Source organism: Colletes gigas, unplaced genomic scaffold (assembly GCF_013123115.1).
Source record: "Colletes gigas isolate AHSC1104 unplaced genomic scaffold, ASM1312311v1 Colletes_gigas_Sc00011, whole genome shotgun sequence".
Taxonomy (NCBI): domain Eukaryota; kingdom Metazoa; phylum Arthropoda; class Insecta; order Hymenoptera; family Colletidae; genus Colletes; species Colletes gigas.
Window position 1 is genome coordinate 6,138,819 of NW_025106640.1, and position 24,910 is coordinate 6,163,728.

Below are 24,910 nucleotides of genomic sequence, written 5' to 3' on the forward strand. Positions count from 1 at the left end.
CTACAGGTGCGACCTCTCCTTGTTCGACCTCTGTTATTGCAAATAACAGACTAACGCGCTAACCATTCCGCCATCTATCTCCTTACAAGTATACTGATCCTTTCAGGAATTTCCCCCTTCGTGAATCTATGGTTTTCCTGTACGAAATATTTTCGAACGCTACTACGATGTAAATAATAATTATGTAACCGTGAATGTTATTAAGATTGCTTTTCATCCGTGTGTCGCCTAACCTGACTTTTGAATTTTTTAATATCAGACAAAAACATTTTGCAAAGTCTAATATAAAGATTCCGATGTCAATAAATTTCTGTGTGCTTGTATGTATGCTGCATTAGCTGTCGATTTATCTTTCGCGATTGAAAGATATCATCTTTCTACCTGACTAAGTGCAACAAAACAAAGGCAATCTTTTCGAGTTGCGAATTTCAATGACTCAATGAAATATAATCAGATTCGCGGACTGATAGAAAACATCGTGCAAATAACTTCAACTGTTAAAGCCAATGTTTCTAAAAGACCTTTAACTGCATTCCTTTTTATCGTTAACAATTATTACGTTTCTCCATGTTTGTAAACTTGGCCTTCCAATAAATTACTTGCAAACGTTTAAAGGATGTGAGTTTTAGAAACGTGTGCAAGATCTAAACAATCCATTATCAAGTATGTACCGAACACCAATGAAATAAATAAAATTTTGTCCATCCCTGACGAAGACCATAGCAGAACAGGATTACGTACATATGTATATCGTAATCGCGAATGTCGGAGGAGTTTCCCTTTTTGTTTACATAACACTGTAACGTTATGCACAGCGTAACTTCGCTAACGATGCAATGTGCAACTATCCAAAACACTGAATCTTTCAACAGAACGTCAAATCGCGTACACGCTGCTACAATATGTTACATTTACAGTGCGAAACAGAAACACGAACGAAATTTCAAAACCACCGAGAAAGCAGTGGTCTTTGTCGGGCAATGAAACGACCGGGTAAAAACACGAGAAATAAATTTTAACCTAGAACCTAACCTAAATATCAATCAATGTTCGTAATTTCGTGTAATTCCCTTACCTTTTCACGATTTGGCGCCAGGATACTTCGTCCGCTTCCCTTCGGAAACCGCCTGACAAGATTTCTCCAAAATGTCCTCGCATCTAGCGTTCACCGATCCACTCTTTGCTCGACATCCTCGTTCTCGTTGTACGGATGCTAAAACGTTGAACAAACACGCCGTAATTCGTTATTGCCGAATTGCGCGTTCGCGGTAGAGTCGAATTTGAACAAACACACATCACAACGCGAACCGCTTCAACGAGATCACGATGTTCACCGATCGACAGCGGTGTCACGAATGCGAGTCGCTTTTGTTTACTCTCTCTCCGACTCGTGACTGCAGGTGGCGCGTAAAGAGGAGGGGATCCCATAGTGATAATCAGGATCGGGTCGTTCGAATTTCAGCTTTCAAATGATTCAAAGTTTTTAAGACAATGAAAACTCGAAACTTAAAACACTTGATAAGCGTATGTGTGTGTGTGTTCAAGTACATGCACGCGATTACGTTACACGATTGATAAAACGATCGATAACGGATACGTTATCATTTTATATTATAGCACAATTTACATCAAAGTATCGGTTTCTCTTTATTGATAGAAAGACTGTTACGGTTGTTCGTAACAAAGGATAAGAAAAATAATTACATGTTTCTTATTCTATGCACGTGATCGAAGTTTATTTGCAATCTACCAACATTTTAGACATGTATGGACCGTCGAGTTCGTAACCCATCTTTCTGTAATAGTTCCGTGTCCCAACGCCTAGAAAATAGTTGTTACAATGGTTCTTGCAAACGTAAAATAATGAAAAATAGCTATTTCATTTCTACTTGTACCTGATATAACGGAAATCTTATGAGATTGATGCTCCTCTCTTGCTATCCTTTCAGCTTCTTCCATTAATAGCATTCCGAAACCTTGGTGCTGAAATTTTGTAGGATCACGAGCATTTACAGGTACTACACTGCCATACACATGAAGTTCTCTGACTATAGAACATTTATCTTTAAGTTCTGGCCTGCAAAAATCAATTGATTAGCAATACAGTTATTCCGTTTTAAAGATTTTCAAATAAATGATACTTTACCTAAAAGTCTCACTGGAGCATTTTCTCAATCTCAGTAAACCAACCAAAATATCCTGTGTAGGATCTTCGTACGACAAAAATGTTTCCCACCCACCATTTGCAACATAATCGCGTCGTATAAGTTCTACTTCATAAGGCTGTACTTTATGATGTATTTCTTGAATTCCCACTTCTCGAGTTCTTACATCACGGCAATCGACTCCCAAATCCTTCATTTTCGCTAATGCTAATTCACGTAAATTCCCGTGCTCTACGCCTGAACTATATATATATATAAAGTACAAGTATAAGGAAATATTAACAGAATCATAATTAAAATTACCTAACTAAAGGCATAGGTATGTCTCGCTGTACACGATATACGCGTGTCCAAGGTGGTATCAGTGCCAAAATACGGGCTATAAGATCAATTAAAACACTTGGAGGATAACTTTTATACCTTCCAGTTTTCCATAATTCGTACAAACCAGTACCACGTATAACTAATGTCGGATAAATCTTTAGACCATCTGCTCTAAAAGCCGGGTTTTCAAAAAATTCCTAAAAATTTTAAAAATTTGAAACTGCGCAAAATAGTGGAGAGACAATAACTAATAACAAAATTACGACTCACAATGAATTGATTAATGTCTCTTTCAATGTCCACATTTGGTAAATCCGGCATCATGTGTGCTATTACTTTAAAGCCAGCATCTTTTGATAACTGAAAACTCTCGGATACTGCACGTACAGTGTGCCCTCTATTAGTATCTCGAGCTATGTCTTCGTACACAGATTGTACGCCAATTTCTAAACGAGTACACCTATATGAAATATTTTCTCAAACTTAAAATTAAAGGAATTAAAACTTGTTATCATAAATGATTCTGTATTACACGTACCCGTAACGCAACATATCAGAGAGATGTTTTTTAAGGCAATAATCGGGTCGTGTTTCTATAGTGATTCCAATACACTTCGTTTTGCTTCTTTCGGAGTATTTTACTGCTTCGTCGACGTTGCTACTGACGTGTCCGGACAATGCATCGTGTAAATTTCGAATAAAAAAATCTCTGTAGTCTTCTGGCAAAGACATGAAAGTACCTCCCATAACAATGAATTCGATTTTATCTACGCTGTGCCCTAGTTGTTTTAGCTGTAACAATATTTAACATCATTGTGTAGCGAAATTCTATTTATATACAAATGTTTCACTAGTTTTTGGTTTCACCTGTTCGACGCGATGCCGTGTCTGTAAAAATGGATTATATCTTGCGCGAATCGCCCTCATAGATGTGGGCTCGTATCCAGTGTACGATTGAGTAGAATACTCAAAATCTGAATCAGGTCCACCGGGGCAATAGACGCAAATGTTTCCTGTCATGTTAATATGAGGACACCTGTGTGGCTTGCACATAACAGCTACAACCGCTATCTGTTAAGTTTAGTAACAGCTTTGTTAATTACTATTTCCTTTGCAAATTACAATACGTTAAGATACTAACGCCGCTAGCAGTCCTAATCGGCTTTGCCTTCAACTTTGGTACTAATATGCTTCTAGCGTCGATAGGTACAGCTGCTATAATATCGACCAATCTGGGTGAATTTTCTAACCCATATTTAGAAGCGATTCGAGTTTTTAGTTTATTTAAATCAATGTCTCGATTTTCTGCGTGCGCTTTCAGTAGTTCCTGTATAATTTCTCCGATTGTCATAACCATACGTTCCTCTTTACTCTCTTTGAATTCTAAAAAGAAATAAAGTGTCACCATAAAATAATAAATATGAATTTATTTTTTAAATAAATGAATGGACCAGTATATAGTTAACGAAACATAACAACGTAAATTTTCATATCGTAATACTACCTACCTCTTCTTTTTTTAACCATGATGGTATTTTTAAAAACTACTTCACGCAAACGATGATAGTTTATTCAACTGTCTGTCTTTAAAATGCCTTATTGTTGTTACGAAAAGAAGATTCAATTTTAGGTTAACCTACTGAAATGACACATGTACCATGTACCTTCGCACTCGCAACTACTTGACTCATCTAGCAGCGACACCTATGATTTTTAAAATTCGATAAGTATGAAAATGATATAAGTCCATTTGCGATTACCAAAAACATTATTCTCTAGCAATCTATATTTGTGTATTTTGTTAATAACATACTCGCCTTTGCAGAGACGTTTATAAAAATGTTAAATAGCATATAAATATATATCACTACATATTTACACAATATTCGTTATAAATAGCATGATATCGTAAATGTTATTTCTTCTCGGATACATTCATATGATATTTACGGTATTACAATTAAAACCTAACTACGAAATAGTAGGACTATAAAAGAATAAATAATCTCACATTACAAGACACAATTATTAAAATAATTCAGCGAAGAAATGGACCCTGCATTTTCGAAATGCTTCTGGCAGTACATTATTTCAACTGCATCTGGTATACATCACATAAATTGTTAGAAAAAGTTAACATTTCTTTGTATAATTCAGCTGCATATACCCTTTTTTCTTGTATAGATTAGTATTTTTAAGGCTACTCTGTTGTACTTTACAAAAAATTCCTTGTGCCTAAGATATGAAATTCTTTTTTAATTAGACTAGTTTTGTGCGGTTAACAGCATTAGAAATTGCAACGCTCCTATTATTTTATTGTAGGCTACGATACGAAATTAATATGATTCCCACACGATTCTTCCTGATTATTACAATCATCATTAATCAGACATGTTTCTAAATTATCTTTCGGTATTTTACATTCACTCGACACTGACATATTGTCCCGTAACAGTAGCTGTTTGATGGTATCTTCGCCTACCAGCAAAATCTTCATTTTCCTCGTTCAATTGGGCCGAACATGTTTCGACACCCGGGTGAGCAGGTGTAACAACAATTTGTTCATAGTCATACACTTTTCTCCTAAAATTAAGAAACAAGTGTTTCACATTTCCTAAAGATATTTCACCAGAAAATTATTGTAATGATGCCAATAATAAATACCCCATAAGCCTTAATAATGACGTCTTCAGCCAATTACAGAATTTAAATTCGGATGAAACACCTGGCTTAACAGCAGGATTCGCATGGCCCACGTAACTCCAAACGAGAAAAACGACGACAATATTTGCAATAGCGTATCCCCAATGAACAAGAAACATAATAAGCAATTTTACGAGGCACTGTAAGATAAATACTTGTTAAAACTGAATTTGTGAAAAGGGTTCAGGACTTTCAGGACAGAAACTTACTCCTAACAGCGAAAGCCATCTATTACACAAAGGACTGTACCAATTTCCTAACTTATTATGAATGTGAACTTTTCGTTCAGAGTTTTCCACAACACTACCGTTTTCATCGACACTTGGCGAAGAATCTATGTAGACATTACTTTCAGTGCTGGGATTTCTCTGCGAATAATCGAAGAATATTTTTTCATTTTATCATAATACAATAATCATTCAAATATACGCATATACTTACGATAAGATTTTTATGCCTTATTCTTTCGGGAAACAAATTATCCAAATCGTTATTCGTATCTGTTAACGAATTATTTCTACTCGTATAGCCATAATTACGATCAAACGTCGGAGATTGTGTGCGAAATCTCTGTTCTCGAGTCAGTTGTATATCGAATGTTTGCGCGAGAGCGAAATACGCGTAATCTAAGCATGCATACGTCAAGAGAAAAGGCATTGTAACAATTGGAGCGAGTGTGTTAATCTGACCAGTAATAATGAATGTCAATGTAACAACGGCGACCACTAACATTGCGTATATAGGTACCTTGTTCGGTCCTCTCTGAAATATTTGTACAATTTTAATACAGTTATTTAGTTCTTGTAATAAATTACAGAAATATGCTCACCCCTCTTTGCAAACAACTCATTCCCGGTATAACATTTTGACTAGCAATAGACTGAAGAACACGAGGCGTGCCGTACATAGCACCTAAACAACTGCTAAACGACGACACGTAAAGACCTGCCAACAGCAATACTGAAATCGCTGATACCGTTGACGCGATCATAAAGTTCGTAAGAAGAGTGTTACGGGTACAAGTTGCCGCAAGAAACATTATAAAGCATAGATACAAAACCGTTCTGAAATTAAATTGACGATTTGTAATTAATATTATAACGATGTACGATTAATTATGATTTTTACCCGGTTCCTACTGCAGCTAAGGTGCCATTGGGAATATCAGTGGATGGATGCCTCAGATCTCCACTCATATTAATACCAGCTAAAACGCCAGTTACTGTGGGAAAGAATACTCCAAAAACTGTAAACCAGCTGTATCCATTTTGGTAGTAAGGGAACGTATTGTTTCTTAAATTTCCTGACAACCAACCCTCGAAACCAGCCTCTATGATATTCAGAAAATCACGTGTTATAAGTTAGCACTAAATACAGGGTGTTTCGCAAATAATAGTATGTCATCTTACCAACATCCACGTGTGTAAAGCTTCCAACTATAAAATCTACCCCGGCCAGAAGTAAAATTAACAACAAAATGAATTGGAGTTTTATAACCCACTTGACGCCGGCAACATTGATAATAGACAACAAGATAACAGCCGCACAAGCAAAACCACGTTCTGCCCAAGCAGATTCTAAGCCTACCAGACCAGCCATAGATTCTCCAAAACCTAGAACGTTCAGTGCACAACCCACTGCCTAAAAGAAAGTTTCAAAGTACACCTTTGAATAATGTTATCGCGGTATAAATTATCTTACCTGTCCGAAACAGTACAGTAATCCTATAGATCCACCAGATCTTGATCCCAACACGTGTGACAATAAAAAGTACACTCCTCCACTTTCTACTCTACATCGTTCGCATATTCCCACAGCAGACAGCACAGTCACTAATGCTATACACACTGAAACAATTATAAAATATATCATTGTATAATTATCAATATTTAAAAGTACTATTGTTATTACCTGTAGACAAGATTATTAGTATAGCATTAAGAACACCAGCTTGTCCTACAATCCATCCTGATCTTAAAAATACAATAACTCCGAAGATGTTGATAAGACAAGATGTAAATACACCATCCCATGTTCCAAATAGTACAGGTTGAGAAATGAAAAAGTTTGATTTCCACCAAGGATCAGAACTCTGAAAAGATACATATTTCAAGAGGGAAACAAGAGCATTAGTGTAATTACATTCTCATATACTTGCTTACATATTCTTGCGCAAACAATTCATTTGCTCCAGTTTGATACATTTCAGGTCCAAGTTCTTCATACTCTCCATTATTCCTCCGTGTTTCATTGTTTCTTTGCATTTCTGTATTGTGTAAACCATATCTGGACCAATCTATGTCCCTATTGTTCGTGGTATTTCCATTTGGTAATTCTTTTCTTTCATTTGACTCCATAGTTTCTTTCATACGAACGCAGTATTTTTTATAATATAATACTTCTTGTTAACAATTATATCCAGTCTCCTATTTTCAATTCCAGCTTTATAGAAGCAGCAAACTTGGCAGATAATGACAAAGGTTTATTCCAAGTATCTTCATCTCTGAATTGGTTACAGAAGTACAAAGTGTTTTTCCAATACTTCTAAAGAAAAGTTTTATGCGACCATGATCAAATCAGCGAGTTATTTTACAGTAATAGCAAGTGAAAATATATTAGATATACTTAGTGTTTGTTGATAATATTTATTGGGACAGGTTAGAATACAATTCCTGCATTTAAACGAAGCGATAAATATTGTAGGCCTTCACATTGATATCGTAATTTGGAAAATGCATCTTCTTCGGTTTATTTCCCACCTTATATCACCCTTATCGCTTTAAATGTATCACCTACTGGTGACGTGTTCCAGGATAGATCGACCATTTTTTATTTTTCTAACGGGTATTCGCTAACATGCCTCCGTTAGACGCTAAGGAAGTTCGTCGTTACTGGTGTCGCCGTCGATGCACTCAATTATGCCAAATCTGGGCACACTGACTGTACTAGTTACCTACTACAACTAGAGTAGGAGTTGATTACTTCATCTCTGTATTTCTAACCAAGTGTTATGATTATAAAGTAAATTTTTTTGAAAGAAAATATTTTATTCAAAAACTTTCCTGTTATTCCGTAAAAATATTTAATCAAATCCGAAGATTATTTGGATTTAAAATATACATTTATTCATGTCAATTATAGATTACAAACAAATCATACCCACATAAATGTATTAATCTAGAAATACATCCATTCGTGACAATCATACATTTCAAGAAGGTAAAAAATCCAGATAACTTCAGGATTTATCGAGGTCATCGTTCCTTCGTAACATAATATCTATGCACAATTTGAAAATACAGCTACACACTCTTCGGCCATGTGCTCTGTTGAAACATTCTCTCAACACAAAACATACTTTTTCCTTCAGTTCTTTTCAAAACTGAAATCGGTGTAATATAACAATAATTGATAGTTCTATTTCACGAAATATTAATTTGTGTATTTACAATAGTATTCATGCTCCTCTCCTCCATTTTTCGCCATTGCTGAATTTAGTCATTTCCCGACCGCTTACACCGCACGTGCCGATTCCGACACGACCATTTACATTTTCTGGCGTTGCAAATATACTCTTCTTAATTACACCTTTCTTCGAAGACTGTTCGTACAGCACAAGGAAATAAAACATTAATAAAAGTACAATTTATTCATAGCGGTTTAAAATCACCAGTACCTTATTTGTAAATGCTAGCCATTTGTTTTTCTCCATTTCCCGTTCCTCTTCAAGTTCTTTAAATCGTTGGAGCTTTCTTTGTTTCTTTTTCTTAAGGTATTCTCTTTGCTTGTTAGGATCTGAACCTGCTACCGCAGCGGCTTGCATTTTTCTGCAAAATTTAATAAATTTCTCACACGCAGAATTACCAAGAGTATATTTCTGTTTGGAGAACGTACTGGCATATGAACATTTTTAAATATGAGAAATGACAGTGATTCTGTAATTAAAAATAATTAGTAGTTCCAACTATTCTGTAAAATGCCTATTACCTTTTTCTGGGTTCCGGTGATGTACATGAACAGTGCGACATCAAGATATAAATGAACAATAATGGAATTTCAGATCAGGGCACATCATACAGTGGAGTGATTATCATGGCCAATTGGGAATAAAGGAATGAGGAAAGAAATGAACGATTAGTAATCATTGTTTTTTTGTCAAATTTGTCCCACAATGTTCCTCAAAATCTGATACATGCTCAAAATTGCAAGGGAGATTGTGTCAATTATAAGCTACTAATGTATAAAATAAATATATACTACTACAAACAACTTACTTCGACTTCTGATCTGCCCAATCTGATGCTGGCCTTTTGGCTACTGATTTTAGCTGACTAAGCATTGTGACATCCGTGTTTTTGTATTCATTAAAAGTTACATTAACAACACCATCCTCACTGATCGCATCTATGGTTGCTTCATAATATCTGAGAAAAATAGATAACAACTATAAAACGTTATTAATTCATCCAAGACTTTATCGATCGCTTAATGTTAAAGGTATACAGTTCTTTCCTTGTTAGATAAATAAGTATTGACACAGAGCAATTCTCAGAATAAAACTAGTTAGAAACGCGAAGGAAATCGTTTGCAAATATTTCATTTTCCCCGTAATATTACTTTGTTAGTTCCTGTTCATAGCATTATCTCAATGTTAATTGATTCTGATTAAATATGCTCGCTGAAATTTATACTAAAAAATTACAACAAGGTTCGCAGTATGCTAAACCGTTCTGTGTCGATACTTATTTTTGTCACTGTACGCGATAACTACTTACTTGCCATCCTCGCTCCAGGGTGCCATGCACTGATCACCAACTTTCCATTTATTGGCCAGAACTGCAAGTAAAATAGGATCTTTAGCATCCATGCCATTGGCTTGCCTTTTTTCCTGTTGTTGTGATTTAATTAAATCATGTGTCAGCTCTATTACTTCCTCGAGATCAATTTTCAATTTCAGGAGCTCCTCATTAGTAGGATCCGTAGTGAGAGCCGCTTCCACCTAAATCGGTAAAACGTAAAAGCCATTTACGATTGTAAACTTCATAAACAACGAATGGATCGCCAAAAATGGACTCGCCATTCCCACCATTTAGGTAAGGTTAAACGAAAAACTATATTTTTACCTGCTGTAGCTGCAGTTTGTAGTTTTGTAAATCGTCCATGATGAGGGCTGGATCAACAGCCTGTTAACGAATGCAAAAATAACGTCTACAAGCCGTTCTTTCCTCTCCTAACACTACTGTCAGAAAAGCAAGTAAAAGTGAATACTGGTGAACACCCTCCCCTCAACATACACAAATCTGATAAACTTATAACAATTCGTAAGATGGCGCTCCGATACCGCCAAATTAGAAAATGGTAAAGGTTCGCAAATTTTACTGATACTAACATGTTAAAACAAACCGTATTAAAGTACGTCGCTTTTTTACCCGTGAAACATAATTATTTTTCGAGAGATCCGTTCGATCGCTAGACACAGAATTCGAATGAGCGGGCAAGACGTTGTCTGCTTGAAATTTTCGAGGGAAAAAATATTACGATTCTCAAAATCTCTATTTTCATTTATAAATTCGATAATATGAGAAAAACTTTTAAACGATTTTCTGCAGACGCATGATTTTAGCTGCGAGATGTTTTCCAGACTGAATCGCAGCAACATAATCTTTTTTACGTTTGAGAAATTTCGTTTCTTTTGATATTACTAAACAATAGATAAAAATACATTTTTTTTTCCAAATCATTCTTAAACTTCGTTATCGAATCAAATATCTTTTTATTATTTAGTGTACAATTCTGGCTGCGACTGACTTGTACATGTATAACAGAAAAGAATAAAGAATAACTGTGTGAGTTGATAAATTTAGAGAAGTGTACAATAGTTCGAAAATTACATTATAACATGTGTTAAATTAATGTTAAATACATTCGTTATATCGCCTGAAAGATTTCCTCGCATTTGACCTGCCACTTACTCCAACAATAATGGCGTCAAAACGGAAACGTGTAGTGTTGAGTATAAAAACAAAACACGAGATAATTCAAAAGTTGGAAAATGGCGAGAGTGCCGCAAAATTAGCCAAAATCTATGGCATCGGGAAAGCCACGATCACTGGCATCAAAAATCAAAAATGTGCCATTGAGAATTATTTACTTCAGGCAGATTCTTTAGATGTTTCTACCACTAGAAAAAGTTTAATGGTGCCAAAGAATAAAAATGTAGACGACGCCGTGTTTCAATGGTTTCTACAAAACAGAGACAAAGGTGTGCCAATATCTGGACCGATTCTGTGTGAAAAGGCATTAGAATTTAATGAAAAACTAAAGGGAAACCCGAACTTTAAAGCAAGCAGTGGTTGGTTAGAAAAATTTAAATCGCGGCACGGTATCAGAGAATTAAATGTCTCGGGGGAGAAACTTTCAACAAGCAACATTGCTACAGAAAGCTTGACCACGGACCTTCATAAGTTTTTAATCGAGAAGGGCTGTGCGTTACAAAATGCATGTAACATTGATGAAACAAGTATATCGTGTAAAGCATTGTCGCAGAAAACTTCAGCTTCCCGGCACGAAAGAACAGTACCAAGTTGCAAAATTAGTAAAGATCATGTTGCAACTCTCCTCTGTGGAAATGCTACCGGATGCCACCAACTTCCAGTTTTGATAATTGGAAAAAGTAAAAAAGTGTTTTAAAACCTAATAACACAAATGCAATACCAATCATGTATTGAAATTAGTTAGATAATTTGAACGGACAGTGAAATATTTTCTGAATGGTTTTAGACATTTTTTACATCCGTGGTTACAGTTATTATTTATATATTACATTATTATTTATTTATAGTTAAAAGATTTATACGAATCGTCTGTAAAAAAAATTATATACATATATATTTACATCGATATATTACGCTATGGCTTTATTAATCCATATACGTTTTTTAAATGTTCGCATTATTTTGGACAATTGTTTACACTGAGATTGACAGTTATTGTGATTAATAGATAATATTATGATAAATAAATTACATTTAAAAACAACTTCAGTCTTCTCTTTTATAATTTCTTTGCCCAGAGTTTCATTTCCCTTTAAATATTTTATGCATAACCGATGTAAGCTTTTGATAAGTTATATAATGATGGATCGTTACATTAACAACTCTTTATTTTTACAACCATACAAAAATATAATAACACATTGTAAAAATAGGTAAATTAAAGCCCGATATAAATTATTAAACAATGTAAAGTATCTAATAATGTATCTATGGTATACATACGATACTTTACTGGAATGATTCATGTGTTTCATTTTTTTTTAAATTCAATCTGTTTTCTTGATATTATTTACAATTTTGCTGAAAAAGGAGAAAATGCAGGGTTTTATTAAAAAGGATTAATTATGTAAATAAATTGTTACATAAATTGTAAATGAAATGTAATTCATAAATTATATATAACCAAATCTGTTACTATTTTTTTTTTTTTTTAAATAAACAAATAATTACAACATATATTTGTAGAAAACATGCAACAAAAAATTAATATTCGAACTATATAAACATGACTAGACTGTTATATTTTCTATCGTAGTGTAAAGTTACTAAAAGATTTAAAATGCAATACATGTATTACTTGCTCTAGAATAATCACTAGACTCCTGTTTATTTAAAAGTACTTTGTCCCTTTCGTCCCATAGGGTAACTCCGTCGCAAGCGCAAATTTTTTTTGTATTTTGAAACAAACTAGACGAACGAGCAATAATACCACAAGCCACTCTAAAATATTTTAAATAAATTTAAAATACCGTAAGCTAGGCATAATTACTACATTATTCCTATGAATGTAATGGAAATTTTTACCTATTCCCACTATTTCCATGTATTTTAGATTCCGGACAATTTCCTTTCCCCAAATCATCCGGATTCTCTGTTATAACTAAAGATCTTCCAATTATATCAGGTACTTCTACGAGTTTGTCAGTTCTTCTAAAAGTAGCTCTACCAAAGTTATTTACTGTTATATTCCCAAGATCTCCCACATGCTATAAATAACGAATATTAATATAATAATCAATGATATGTTTTATATTTATATTAACAATAAGAGCTTTAATTTTTACCCGTTTATTTACATCATCATCAGGTCCACCATGTACTGTATTATTTGGATTGAAATGTTCTCCAACGCTAAAAGTAAAATGTAAAAGTGGTTAAGAGTAAAAAATTGTAGGAAATAAGAGTAGATGCTCGTCCGTATTTACCTATCACAGCCTTTGGAAATATCGCCGCATTCGTGTATGTGTATACCATGTTCTCCTGGACTTAAACCATCGACTGTACCATCTATAACACAGCCATTGGGAGTTTGTGCAAATCTTATTACCCCCATTATATTATTACTTATACTATAGCCCGAATTTCCACCTAACATTGCTACAGCACTAGAATGATCTACAACACAAACAATCATAAAACTTTACATCGTGTAAAACATTATTACATTGATATTTTATGTTCCATTAAACGTTGTTGTTTTTTACCTCCATATCCTTTCAAAACAGCTTTCCTTCCAGATTGTTCGATTTTTTCTTGGAGTATAGAATATGGTAAATTAGTTTCAATCACAACATTTCCCTTTTCCAACGATATATCAATATTTTCAATTCCATTTACACCGGCCAAACTATTACGCACTGCATCAACGCATTTTTGACAAGTCATGTTCACTGCAAACTCGATCTAAAATTATAAAATACATATAAATTATTATTTATCGACGCATTATTCTATTCACTTTCCTAAATTACCTTTGCTGTAGTCATTTTTATGCCCGCTTATATTACTTTTTTAAACGTAAGATAATAAATTAACTTTTCTGCGTTGCGAAATGAATTCAAATCGAACTTTCAATTTGCCGAATTGCCGTTACTGGTTTCAGGTTATGTTCTATCATACGATAAGATTGTAGAAAGTCAATGATAATATATCTGTTATAAATGTATATACGTTAATTTGTACATTTGTTCAAATGTTTAACTCAATTTTCAAGTAAAATATTAAAAGAGAATGGCTGACATTGAAGGATACGCGATTAAAATTATTTTAAATCGAATTCAATAGCAGTAATCAACATTTGAATACAGTGTACAGTGTACAGAAAATAAAGATGCTATAAGAATTAATTACAGTTTTATTTTCATAAAGAATGAAAATAAAATTGCAAACGATGTTGCGGTTTCACACTTTTTTCAGCTAAAAAGTAAATGACTGCAAAGTGCAAATAAAACATCGTAATTTTCTAACAGACGTTCATTACTCCGCTGTATCTCTTATTTGATATTTTTACATATTTTCTCATATCGATTCTTCCCCTATAACATCGTAATTATAATATGTAATCAGTAACGTGCATCACTTTTATCGAATCTGTATTTATTCGGGGCTTAGTATCCCGCCATTTCGATCCTGCCGTACAGTCACGAGTAGTTTCACTTTACAGACGTTTATTTTCCACCAAATAAAGTGTAATTAACTTTAAGATAGTTTCTGTTAGTTGTTCCTTGAATTTATTTAAAAATAAATCATTTCTGTAAGAAGTTTTGTACATCGAAACATTCGTATGATAACGATCGATAAAACTCGAGCAAAACAATATTTAAACAAACGAATTTTTTTATGAAATTATAGATTTGTTATGATTGAAAAGATTCTATGCAACAGGGACACTTCGTGTATCGATTTGCATTGTACTCGATTGCGAACGACAAAAATGATACTTACATTGTTCTTGTTACTGATTGTCTGTCAAGAAGGCAAAAATGTTGAAATAAATCCGTCAAAGACAATAATTTGGGGCCCGGGATTGAAACCAGATAAAATAACGATGCGAGCAAGATATATTTTTTTACAATTTATCGATTTACAAGGGAAAAAGTATGTTTTAAAAAACGTTTGTTTTCTTTTCTTTAAATAATACATTGAATTTAAATTACATTGTACTTTTGCTGAACAGTTGCTTGAAATATTTTTAAGTTTAACAGAATCACCTGGAAAAGATGTATTTACTGTTCACATACATGGTCAAACTTCACTGGGGCACATATGCCCTGTATGGACCCAAATTTTAGACTGCAAGGATGGAAGTTTTATTGTTAGATACAAATTGCATACTACTTGTTTCAATTTAAAATTGGAAATTAAGATGAAGCAACATGATTCACCAATCTTGTCCATGGTGTCAAAAGGTATTAAATTTAATAAATCTATAACAGTCTATAAATCTATAGTGTTATATATTTTTTATTTAATAACTTAGGTCCAGTTTATGAAGAAGAATGTTATTGTCCAAACTCTTCTATCAATGACTGGTTAGAAAGTTTAGAATGCTCCAAAAATTATTCTCAAATACATCAGGATCTTGCTCCTTTTGTAAATGTAGACTTCAACAAAATACGTCAGAGCATCGTACAAACGTACGATCGACCAGGGAGTGTCAGTCTTTGTCATTATGTAATCAAATCCAATAAAGTAAGTATCATAGCACCCTGCTATATTGTATTGCTTAAAACTGTATTTGAATTAAACTAGGTGAAACAAGATTTTTAGGATATGCTATGGCCAGCATGTGGGCTTCAAAATATTTATGGATGCCACTCTCTTGTCTATTGTTCGAAAAGTCATTTTGCCAGATATTGAATTTTTTGTGAATCTGGGTGATTGGCCACTTGTTCCAAAAGGGGGCAATAATTATCCCATCTTTTCTTGGTGTGGCTCTTCCGATACAAAGGATATTGTTATGCCCACCTATGACATCACTGAATCATGTTTAAGGGCAATGGAAAAGTATTAATTTGATCACGTTTATTACTATCAGGTCACAATGTTCTAAGGATTTATGTATTGAATGATATTATATATTAAACAGGGTAACGTTAGACATGCTATCTGTGCAAGGTAATACAGACACTCCATGGGAAGAAAAGATAGAAAAAGTATTTTGGCGTGGTCGCGATTCTTGTAGAGAACGACTAGATCTAATCGATATTTCTCGAAAACATCCCGATTTATTTAACGTGTCGATCACTAATTTCTTCTTCTTTAAAGACGAAATGGATAAGTATGGTCCTGGGCAAAGCCATATATCTTTCTTTAATTTTTTTAAGGTAAAGATAGATATATATATCGCGTAATTTTAATAAATTGAATTACAAGTACATTGTTAACATTTGTGCAGTACAAATATCAGTTGAATATCGATGGTACGGTAGCTGCATATCGATTTCCGTATCTGCTCGCTGGGGATTCCTTAGTACTGAAACAGAACTCGAAGTATTATGAATTCTTTTACAATGATCTTGTACCTGGGAAACACTATGTGCCTGTAAAAAAAGATTTGTCCGATCTTGTTGAAAAGATCGTGTGGGCAAAAGGGCACGATAAAGAAGCGTCGCAAATTGCGAAGCATGCTAGACAATTTGCAAGGGACAACTTGCTAGCACGCGATGTGTTGTGTTATCACGTAGCTTTATTCGACGTAAGAGTTTTTATTAAAAATTAGAGAGATTCAACTTCATTTATTCTTTTTAAATACATATCATAGAGTAACATGATTTTTTACATTTTAGGAATGGAGTAAACGCTTAAAGAGTAAAGTTAAGGTACTGGATAACATGGAAGAAGTGCTGCAATCTAAACATTCTTGTAAATGTTACAACGATAATGCAAAATTCAAAGAAGAGCTCTAGTTTTTGCAGTATTTTTTAAAGATTCTAATAATACAATTTGATTTTTTATAAGCTGTATATGCAAAAATAATGTTTGTCGGTTTTTTACCTTTATATACTTTTTGTACATAATGCTGTTATGCAGTGAATAATAAACGAAAAACGAAGATTGGATTTAAAGCATTTGAACGTTATTCGACTATTAACAAACGCTACTTTGAGTTTTACCGTTTGAAAGTATAAATTTATAAGATACTTTTCTATTTATGTTTCGTAATTTATAGCAAATACAGTTATAAGTTGTAAGTAATAACCATTTGGAATAAAGCAATTTTAAAATGAATTATGAATTGAAAAATTTATTTACATGTGCGCGAACCAAAAGAATTTTCGAAGGAAAAGATAATAATCAATTTGTAAATTCATGAATCTTTTAATGACAATCAAGAAAATATAAAATTAGATAAGTAAATATAAAATTAATTCTAAGGCAAACGTGTATATTGGAAGCTGTAAATAGTTGGTACATTATGTACCTTGTTTCATACATTCTATCTCAGTATGATAAATACATTTATGCTGAATTATATACAACCAATATCCAAGCAGTTAATGCACGTTGTTAAGTGCTTTATAAACCAGTGTCTGTCAAATTTAAATAATAAAGATTCAGTTTCCTTAACGTACGAAGTATGATTACATAAAAATGACTGTATACGTATACGAATATGGAATACAAATATACTAGATATACGAAACTGAAACTTCGATAATCTAATCGAATAGTTCTAAAATGTTATTAAAAACACAGAAATTGCTTTAGAATGTCGTTACATTTAATAAAATAAAATTTTCAAAGATTGAACTTTGAAGTCTTTAAACCGATTAAAATACGTATACCATGTGGTTAAACCAATGAAGATATCAACTTCATTTTTTTAATTGAATGGTCCAGGGGAACAAATCCTTTTGAGATGATTATGACAACAAATTAAAATCGATTCGACGAATACGTTTAAGGGCAAGTATTCTAAGCTATTTCGATTCTATTTAGAAACTTTTGTGCTTGGAAGAATTACATTTTTCATTCGATTATTCCCTCCCGCTCCTTCGAACCATTTAAATAAAAAAGAAAAATTATCTATGGTTTCTTCGTTGGTTTCTGAAAAAACATCTTATAATATTTTATTTGGACCACGTGGTATATGATATACATTTGATAGAAATTATTATTTAGTAAGAAAAGTGTTTTCGATAACATTAATCTGTGTATCATATTCGAGAAGAACAAGCATTATTGGGAAAAAAAAATTCTAAACGATTTTTATAAATCTGACGACATTTTAGCAATACCTTTCCTTATTTATATATAATTCTCTATTATTTACCACGTTACATAACACTGGACGATACGCTAATAAGAATTAAATTAAAATTTGATATACCATTTGTTCCAAACTTGCAATTAAACCATCTATATTAGAGTGAATACTATATGAATTTACATTAATATACTCTATTGTGGAGGTGGTTGATATCCGTAGCCTCCGTATTGATTTGGTGGAGGAGGTCCTTGAGATCCAGGCGGGGGAGGCATGTGACCACCGCCAGGTGGTCGTGGCGGGTATTGAGGATATCCCTGTCCTGGCTGTGGCGGTTGATAACCCTGAGGAGGATATTGCGGATGTCCGTAATGTCCACCTTGTGGTGGATGAGGGCTATACACCTGGAAAATATATAGAATTTAAAACGCATCATTCAGCGAATAATGGACTTCCACTAATCTATATATTTTGATTAGTTTTTAATTACAGGTATGAATGGGTAAATAAGTGTATTTATTTTTAAACTAATAATACCTGTGGCTGTCCACTACCCGGCATTGGAGGCACATATGTCTGCGTAGTAGCTGGTCCGTATCCAGGTTGCGGTTGTGGACCTGGAGGTGGAGCAGGGCCCTGCGGAGGTGCGGATGGTGGTTGAAATCCACTGGGGGTAGGGCTTTGAGATTGTTGTTGTTGCGACTGCAGTGGTGTTTGAGATTGCTGTTGAGACTGTTGCGGTTGATGTGGCGACTGATGCGAAGGAGGTTGATGCGAGGGCGGTTGATGGGTGGGAGGTTGATGAGACGACGGATGAGATGGTTGATGAGGCGATTGATGGGGAGCATGTGGTGGTTGATGAGGAGACTGATGCGGCGGTTGGTGTGGTGGATGCGATGTTGGATGAGGCGTCTGATGCACAGGATATCCGGAAGGATTGGGAACAGACGGGGCATAGTTTCCACCTTGTGAAGTCGGTGGCGGACCAGTGCTCGGTGGATAAGTTTGAGTCGAAGCAGATGGTGTACTCGTAGGTTGGCTGCTTTGAGCATAAGTATTGACTCCACTGGCAGAGGCAGTACTGAACGGAGGAGATGTAGAAGCTGGTCCGTATTGTGTTGCACTAGGACCAGGACTTGGCTGATTACCATAATTAGGCTGGGGGCCAGTATTCTGTTGAGATCCAGGTTGCGGAGGCTGAGCAGTGCTAGATGAAGGGGGAGCTGGATAGTTCTGAGGTGGAACGTTATTTGCATATGCTTGAGAAGAAGGAGGAGGATAACTTCCAGGCTGACCGCCTCCGTATGCGTTTTGAGGCGGAGCCTGGGATGGAGGCTGTTGGTAATTTGGTTGTGGGCTAGGACTACCATATTGCCCTGGTTGTTGTTGCTGACCACTTGATGGAAAGTTCTGCTGGGAAGGATTAGTAGGCGGATAGCCTTGTTGGTTAGGTGGAGGCGGACCATATCCGGTGGGAGGCTGAGTCGCTCCTGGTGGTGGATATCCACCCGGTTGAGGACCATAGCTATTTACAGTATTTGGAGGACCATAATTCGGTTGTGCCGATGCGTTGTATCCTTGTTGTTGAGAAGCATTTGGTGGTCCATATTGATTGGGTTGTCCTGGAGTATATGCTGATCCTTGTGGTCCTGGATAGTTGGAGCCAGGACTTTGATTAGCGTATTGAGCAGGATAACCTTGTTGGGGAGGTTGTTGAGGATAACCTTGAGGTCCTCTGAATTGTTGTGGTCCAGGTGCAGTAGGTGGTCCTACAAAAAAACAAAAAATGTATTACTAAGATATAATACAATTCGCTTAAAACATTAATATTAAAACTTATATTTAACTTAGGGATATTCAATTTAAATATAACATACTATTTATAGCAGGCCCTTGCCCAGGCATAACAGGCCCACGATATCCACCCTGTGACATTGGCTGTCCTTGATTAAAACTTGACATTGGTATAGTTGGCTGACTGTTTGGAGGCATCTCTCCTACAGGTCCAGCTGATCCTGTAGAAGGAGTTGGAAGGCCTTGCGGATTCATCATACCATGTTGAGGACCATTAGGTATTACTTGTGGTGGCTTATCATAAACACAAAAATATGGATACCTTATTTCAAATTCATAATAATAAATAATGTATGTTTTAAATTATATATGAGAATATTTCTTACTGGTAATAATGTTTGCAAATTTTGATTCGCATCAGCGATGGATGCTAAGTATACTAAGTTACGGTGTAATATCTGTTGATACCTATAAAGAAATTGCACAATAAATAGACCTGCAGCATAACAATGAATGTTTCTGAACATTTTTTTAAACAAATTTGACTTACTGTACGCATTCTTGCGCTTTCCCTTTATTCTGATATTCTTGTATCGTTTGTATAAGCTGGCTATTTTCATCAAGCACCTATGCAAATACATTTCTTTATATAAATCTCATGTTTATCCGAATCGAACACTAATCTTTCTCTTTATACACCCAGTGAAAGAATGGATGTATAAGTTGTTTTTAGCTAACAATCTACTAACAGTAATGTTATGATTTTTTTTTATATGACATCATTTCACTAAATATCAATAAAATGTACAATGAGAATATATGCAGAGACAAAGAATATATTACAGTATGAATAATGATACACAATATTACCTTCTGTATTTGGGCAGGATTTGGTGATGGCCTACCACGTTGAGCAAAGGTCACGGACATATTTTTATATTTCTCGTTAAATATCTGCAGCAGGTGTAGTTTATTTTCATTTATGAAGTCGCTATACGCATTTGAAACTTTTTGAAGTAATTTTCCCATTCGAAAAGGTATCAAATAAACGCGTCTTTCGATGCCATAAAAACTTACAGGTTTCTCCGATCCAATAGTCTTTCTTCGATATTCTAAATATAGCGAATCGTAACTAGCGATTGCTTCGCAAAATTTCTAACTTTACAAATAAAAGATGGTGGCTGTCCACTTCTAAAATAGAAAGCTTGGGAAAAGAGCGTATCGTGTGGCAAATGTGCGAACTATTATGGCAAAACGCATATATACGACGACACGGTAATAAAAACTCAAAACCCCTTATTAATTTATTTATGAGAGTCGATTAGAGACGTTATGGGAATGTTAAAAATAATGAAATAAAATTAAAAAATTTCAGACTATTTTAACTAATGATACCAATTCTGGTTTCGAAAGTATAAGATTCAATTGGCATTCGCTTTATGAAAAAATTTGATAATTAGAAGTTTCCGTTGTTTTATTAAACAATGTAACTTCTTATTTTCATTGCTATTAATAAAAAAATGAACGTTCTGTATTTTACTTTTTATTATGCACGGTCATTAATTCTTGCTGTTTAAGGGGAATTCAGGGTCGTGTTCCTAAATGTGACGATTACACGAGATGGTGAAATAATTGATTTAGCAAATGACCGATTTGCCATAGCATAAAATATAAAAGTTTGCACACACCACAGTGAATCGGTTAATTTGCATTGGATAGACAAATGAAATCTTTCTATCAGATGCAAAATGAGACTCTCATGGTTTTATTGTTTCTCGTTCAGCATGACTAATACTGGAGTTAGCCGTGCTATAAGTCTTTGGCCTAATTGTTTCATCCCAATTCGGCATTGATCGATTCTTTCGTATTTCGAATAATTTCCAACTTTCATTCAAGTTCTAAGGAATGGAAACTGATGATCTTGTTAGAATTACGAACTCACAAAACTGTCCCTTAAAAACAGAAAATACCAAAGAATGTACGTTTTTAGACAAAGAGTTGATAATTGGTTATGGAATGAAATATTTTTAGTTTAATGGCCCTTTCATTTTTTATCAAAAATCTCCAAAAATCTCTACCTACCAAATTACCCGCGTTATATGCCTCGAATAATAATATCAATTTCCGGTTGCCTGTATAAGTGTTGATCACTTTGAATTTTGCTCTTATTAAAACATCGTTTGACCGGTATCACGTGATAGGGTGAACTACGCTCTACATCATATAATACATCTCTAGTGTTGATTCGCAGCCTGGAGAGGTTTTCGGTAATAGGTTATATAAATAACCTATCTACAATAAATATAAGTACCTGTTATGTGATGGAGAAACGTAAAATTCGTTTCGCGCAAACATCGAAGGTTTCTCGAATTGTCAGAACAGTTAGAAAGTGATGTTGATGAAACATGACTTTCGATCGCCTAAGATAATAAAATCGCTTTGGCTTGACAATTAAAAGATTGAAGGTAGTGTAGTTATTTAATAGTATAACGCATTTAGTACAGATATTTAATGTAAAATGGAGTGTAAGATCGATGACTTGCCAGACGTGCTATTGGAATATATTTTAAGTTTGATTCCGCCTTATAAAGATCTTCAAGAATGTAAGCTTGTGTCTAAAAGATGGTTCCATGCTACCAAAAGTATGTTAAATTTTTTAGTATACTTTTCTACTTTCTATGCCTCTACAAGAAGCAGTGAAATTTTTATTTTCTATGATAGATGTATTACAACGTAACAGAGCGCATTTCCATAAATCTGTTGCTTATGGATCATTGCTTTGGTGTTCCTGGCCATCTAAACATTGGATGCCTACTATAGGAAAGAGACACTCGCATTCTGCTTGCACGTATGAAAATTTCATGTATGTCTTTGGAGGATGTACAGCCACATGTACAACATTTAATGACTTATGGCGATTAGATTTGGCCACAAGAACATGGGTGAGATTAATCACTATGGGAAGTTACCCATCGCCCAAGGCTTGTGCCACTATGCTATATTACAAAAAAGGCTTTATTTTATTTGGCGGGTGGTCTCTTCCATCGCCATATTCCTTACACCAGGTACATACATTTAAAGTGATCAATAATAAGAATACAGTAGAACATTGATTATCCAAATGCTTTGCTATACATCGTTTGTTTCCAGCAATCAAAACTATTCAATGAATTACATGTATACTCTGTAGAATCTAATAAATGGATTGCTGTAGATACATTGGAAAAGCCTCCACCTACAGCAGCACATTCAGCGTCGATTCACAAAAATTATATGATTGTTTTTGGTGGTATAATGGGTAGCATATTTTTTGATAGGTAATATATTATAAAATACTGAATTTGTCTTGGCATTTTAATTTGATTTTGTAACAAAAACATCATGTTACTTTGAGGTAGATCCAATGACGTGTGGTGTTTGAATTTGGATTCGTATAGTTGGCACAAGCAAGCTACATCAAACTTAAAACCAGAACCACGTTATGGTCAATCTCAAATTGAGCTTGGCGACAACCATCTTCTCGTGCTAGGTGAGAATTTTGCAAATGTTCTATTACAATATAATATTTTTAAACGAATTTAAATATTTGGAAAATTAGGAGGTTGTGCTGGTCCTAATGTTGCTATGAACGACGCTTGGTTACTAAAAATGGAAGGCACATCTTGGACATGGAAAAAAGTAAATATGCACAATACAAAATGGGCACCGGCACGTATTTGGTATCATCAGGCATGTAAGGTAAAAACTTAAAATTTTGTTAATTATACCATGCAATCAAAATATAAAATAACAAGGGATTTGTAATATGCTGCTATTTGCTATTTATGATTTTCTAATTTAATAGGTGGGAAATTACGTTATCGTTCTTAGTATAAACAAATGCCAGAAAAAACCGAATGATGTGAATATATCACTAAGAAATGTTACTGGTCAAAGGACAACATCATTGCAAACCGATCCAGCCCCTTTACAAGAAAGGTTTGTACAATTCAATTGATTATCGACGTCAAGCAAAAATTATAGAAATGTATAATCGTACGTTTTCAGACAAGGGAACGTATCTTATACTGACAGAGAGGTAAACGTTAATGGTCGGCATGGATCATTTTCAAGAGCTTCTATGCAAAATGCACATTCTTCGTCTCACGCTCCTAGTTTTACAAAAAGTTTAACATTATGCAATGATAATGTATTAAGCATGGCTGCTTTTCGCGATGAACCGGTTCGTAGCGGTTCGAACAGTAACCGACAACGTCAATTAGAATCGCTTCGGAGAATGGAGGAAAGAATTAGAAATCGAAGAACACAATCGAAAACTGTGAAGAAAACGGGAAACACACTATCTATATTTGTATTAGATATTACTAACGTTCTACACGATGAGTGTACAGCTTCGTGGATTCCTTTGAAGCATAATAATCAATCTGGTCCCGATGAAAGAATACTTTATTCGCTTGTACCGGGTCGCGGTGAATTGATAGTGTTTGGGGGCATACGTAAGGAACAGACATTTTTACAAAGTCACCCTGTTATGGATGAATCTGAAGTCTATAATGATCTCCATTTTATAAATCCGCCGAGATATGTTATTTAATATATCGTAATAGCAATTAATGCATTTTCATATTCGATGGAAAATGTTTTCATTTTGTTAGTGTTGCATTGAATTTAGTTGTGTCACGGAACAGTATTTACTAAAAAAAATTATTTTAACCTGAACGTAAAAACAGTGCAGCAAATAAGAAAATGTTATAAATATCTTGTGATATTCAACACTTAAAAATGTTAGTTTATTTTAAGAAAAAAAAAGAAAAAAAAAAAAACGTCCAGCGTAAAATTTAATTCCTCGGAACGTTGAGAATTTACAAATGTTAGCTTTA

General features: G+C 34.4%; 9 protein-coding genes across 13 annotated transcripts in view; 3 read left to right on the forward strand and 6 right to left on the reverse strand.

Annotated features, from left to right (window-relative positions):
• Positions 1-1,208, reverse strand: part of LOC122398334 (TBC1 domain family member 1) — a 38,673-nt gene extending 37,465 nt beyond the window's left edge. Inside the window, exon 1 of the mRNA XM_043398084.1 lies at positions 1,076-1,208. The gene's annotated coding sequence lies outside the window, so the exon portion shown is untranslated. The remainder of the gene's footprint in view (positions 1-1,075) is intronic.
• Positions 1,150-4,208, reverse strand: LOC122398363 (elongator complex protein 3). The gene is made up of 10 exons (XM_043398145.1): positions 3,998-4,208; positions 3,631-3,872; positions 3,357-3,560; positions 3,028-3,281; positions 2,760-2,949; positions 2,469-2,686; positions 2,147-2,407; positions 1,896-2,077; positions 1,705-1,821; positions 1,150-1,213 (listed from the first exon to the last, which is right to left on the reverse strand). Exons 1-9 carry the CDS (start codon positions 4,014-4,016, stop codon positions 1,736-1,738), a joined length of 1,656 nt encoding a protein of 551 aa, XP_043254080.1. The 5' UTR covers positions 4,017-4,208; the 3' UTR covers positions 1,150-1,213; positions 1,705-1,735.
• A 211-nt stretch (positions 4,209-4,419) lies between these two features.
• LOC122398352 (solute carrier family 12 member 8) lies at positions 4,420-8,060 on the reverse strand. 2 transcript variants are annotated; one of them, XM_043398116.1, is made up of 11 exons: positions 7,818-8,060; positions 7,355-7,736; positions 7,104-7,284; positions 6,894-7,039; positions 6,602-6,833; positions 6,321-6,522; positions 6,022-6,256; positions 5,634-5,954; positions 5,402-5,560; positions 5,154-5,332; positions 4,420-5,072 (listed from the first exon to the last, which is right to left on the reverse strand). In XM_043398116.1, exons 2-11 carry the CDS (start codon positions 7,559-7,561, stop codon positions 4,913-4,915), a joined length of 2,022 nt encoding a protein of 673 aa, XP_043254051.1. In that variant the 5' UTR covers positions 7,562-7,736; positions 7,818-8,060; the 3' UTR covers positions 4,420-4,912. The 2 variants fall into 2 exon arrangements, with proteins under 2 accessions (XP_043254051.1, XP_043254052.1); XM_043398117.1 differs by having other exon boundaries at positions 7,355-8,060.
• Positions 8,061-8,351: 291 nt separating this feature from the next.
• On the reverse strand, positions 8,352-10,487 carry LOC122398394 (survival of motor neuron-related-splicing factor 30). The gene is made up of 5 exons (XM_043398199.1): positions 10,316-10,487; positions 9,968-10,191; positions 9,467-9,616; positions 8,869-9,019; positions 8,352-8,793 (listed from the first exon to the last, which is right to left on the reverse strand). Exons 1-5 carry the CDS (start codon positions 10,352-10,354, stop codon positions 8,650-8,652), a joined length of 708 nt encoding a protein of 235 aa, XP_043254134.1. The 5' UTR covers positions 10,355-10,487; the 3' UTR covers positions 8,352-8,649.
• LOC122398368 (protein O-glucosyltransferase 2-like) lies at positions 10,261-17,431 on the forward strand. The gene is made up of 8 exons (XM_043398154.1): positions 10,261-10,285; positions 14,879-15,124; positions 15,224-15,435; positions 15,507-15,718; positions 15,789-16,033; positions 16,116-16,353; positions 16,425-16,724; positions 16,816-17,431. Exons 2-8 carry the CDS (start codon positions 14,886-14,888, stop codon positions 16,933-16,935), a joined length of 1,566 nt encoding a protein of 521 aa, XP_043254089.1. The 5' UTR covers positions 10,261-10,285; positions 14,879-14,885; the 3' UTR covers positions 16,936-17,431.
• Positions 10,924-11,941, forward strand: LOC122398395 (jerky protein homolog-like). Its single transcript, XM_043398200.1, has one exon. The coding sequence runs from the start codon at positions 11,175-11,177 to the stop codon at positions 11,880-11,882; it is 708 nt and encodes a 235-aa protein (XP_043254135.1). The 5' UTR covers positions 10,924-11,174; the 3' UTR covers positions 11,883-11,941.
• On the reverse strand, positions 12,391-14,244 carry LOC122398390 (copper chaperone for superoxide dismutase). Its single transcript, XM_043398193.1, has 7 exons — positions 13,999-14,244; positions 13,732-13,930; positions 13,453-13,642; positions 13,312-13,378; positions 13,052-13,233; positions 12,825-12,967; positions 12,391-12,547 (listed from the first exon to the last, which is right to left on the reverse strand). Exons 1-7 carry the CDS (start codon positions 14,011-14,013, stop codon positions 12,537-12,539), a joined length of 807 nt encoding a protein of 268 aa, XP_043254128.1. The 5' UTR covers positions 14,014-14,244; the 3' UTR covers positions 12,391-12,536.
• A 6-nt stretch (positions 17,432-17,437) lies between the features above and the next one.
• On the reverse strand, positions 17,438-21,224 carry LOC122398353 (basic salivary proline-rich protein 1-like). 4 transcript variants are annotated; one of them, XM_043398120.1, is made up of 7 exons: positions 21,108-21,221; positions 20,901-20,984; positions 20,581-20,657; positions 20,417-20,498; positions 20,114-20,324; positions 18,774-20,005; positions 17,438-18,640 (listed from the first exon to the last, which is right to left on the reverse strand). In XM_043398120.1, exons 2-7 carry the CDS (start codon positions 20,958-20,960, stop codon positions 18,431-18,433), a joined length of 1,872 nt encoding a protein of 623 aa, XP_043254055.1. In that variant the 5' UTR covers positions 20,961-20,984; positions 21,108-21,221; the 3' UTR covers positions 17,438-18,430. The 4 variants fall into 4 exon arrangements, with proteins under 4 accessions (XP_043254055.1, XP_043254054.1, XP_043254053.1 ...); XM_043398119.1 differs by having other exon boundaries at positions 20,901-21,021; positions 21,108-21,211; XM_043398118.1 differs by having other exon boundaries at positions 20,901-21,224.
• A 1,061-nt stretch (positions 21,225-22,285) lies between these two features.
• Positions 22,286-24,645, forward strand: LOC122398365 (F-box only protein 42). The gene is made up of 7 exons (XM_043398148.1): positions 22,286-22,672; positions 22,752-23,095; positions 23,181-23,347; positions 23,429-23,559; positions 23,629-23,768; positions 23,875-24,008; positions 24,078-24,645. The coding sequence occupies exons 1-7, from the start codon at positions 22,549-22,551 to the stop codon at positions 24,622-24,624; spliced, it is 1,587 nt and encodes a 528-aa protein (XP_043254083.1). The 5' UTR covers positions 22,286-22,548; the 3' UTR covers positions 24,625-24,645.
• The last annotated feature ends 265 nt before the right edge of the window (positions 24,646-24,910 follow it).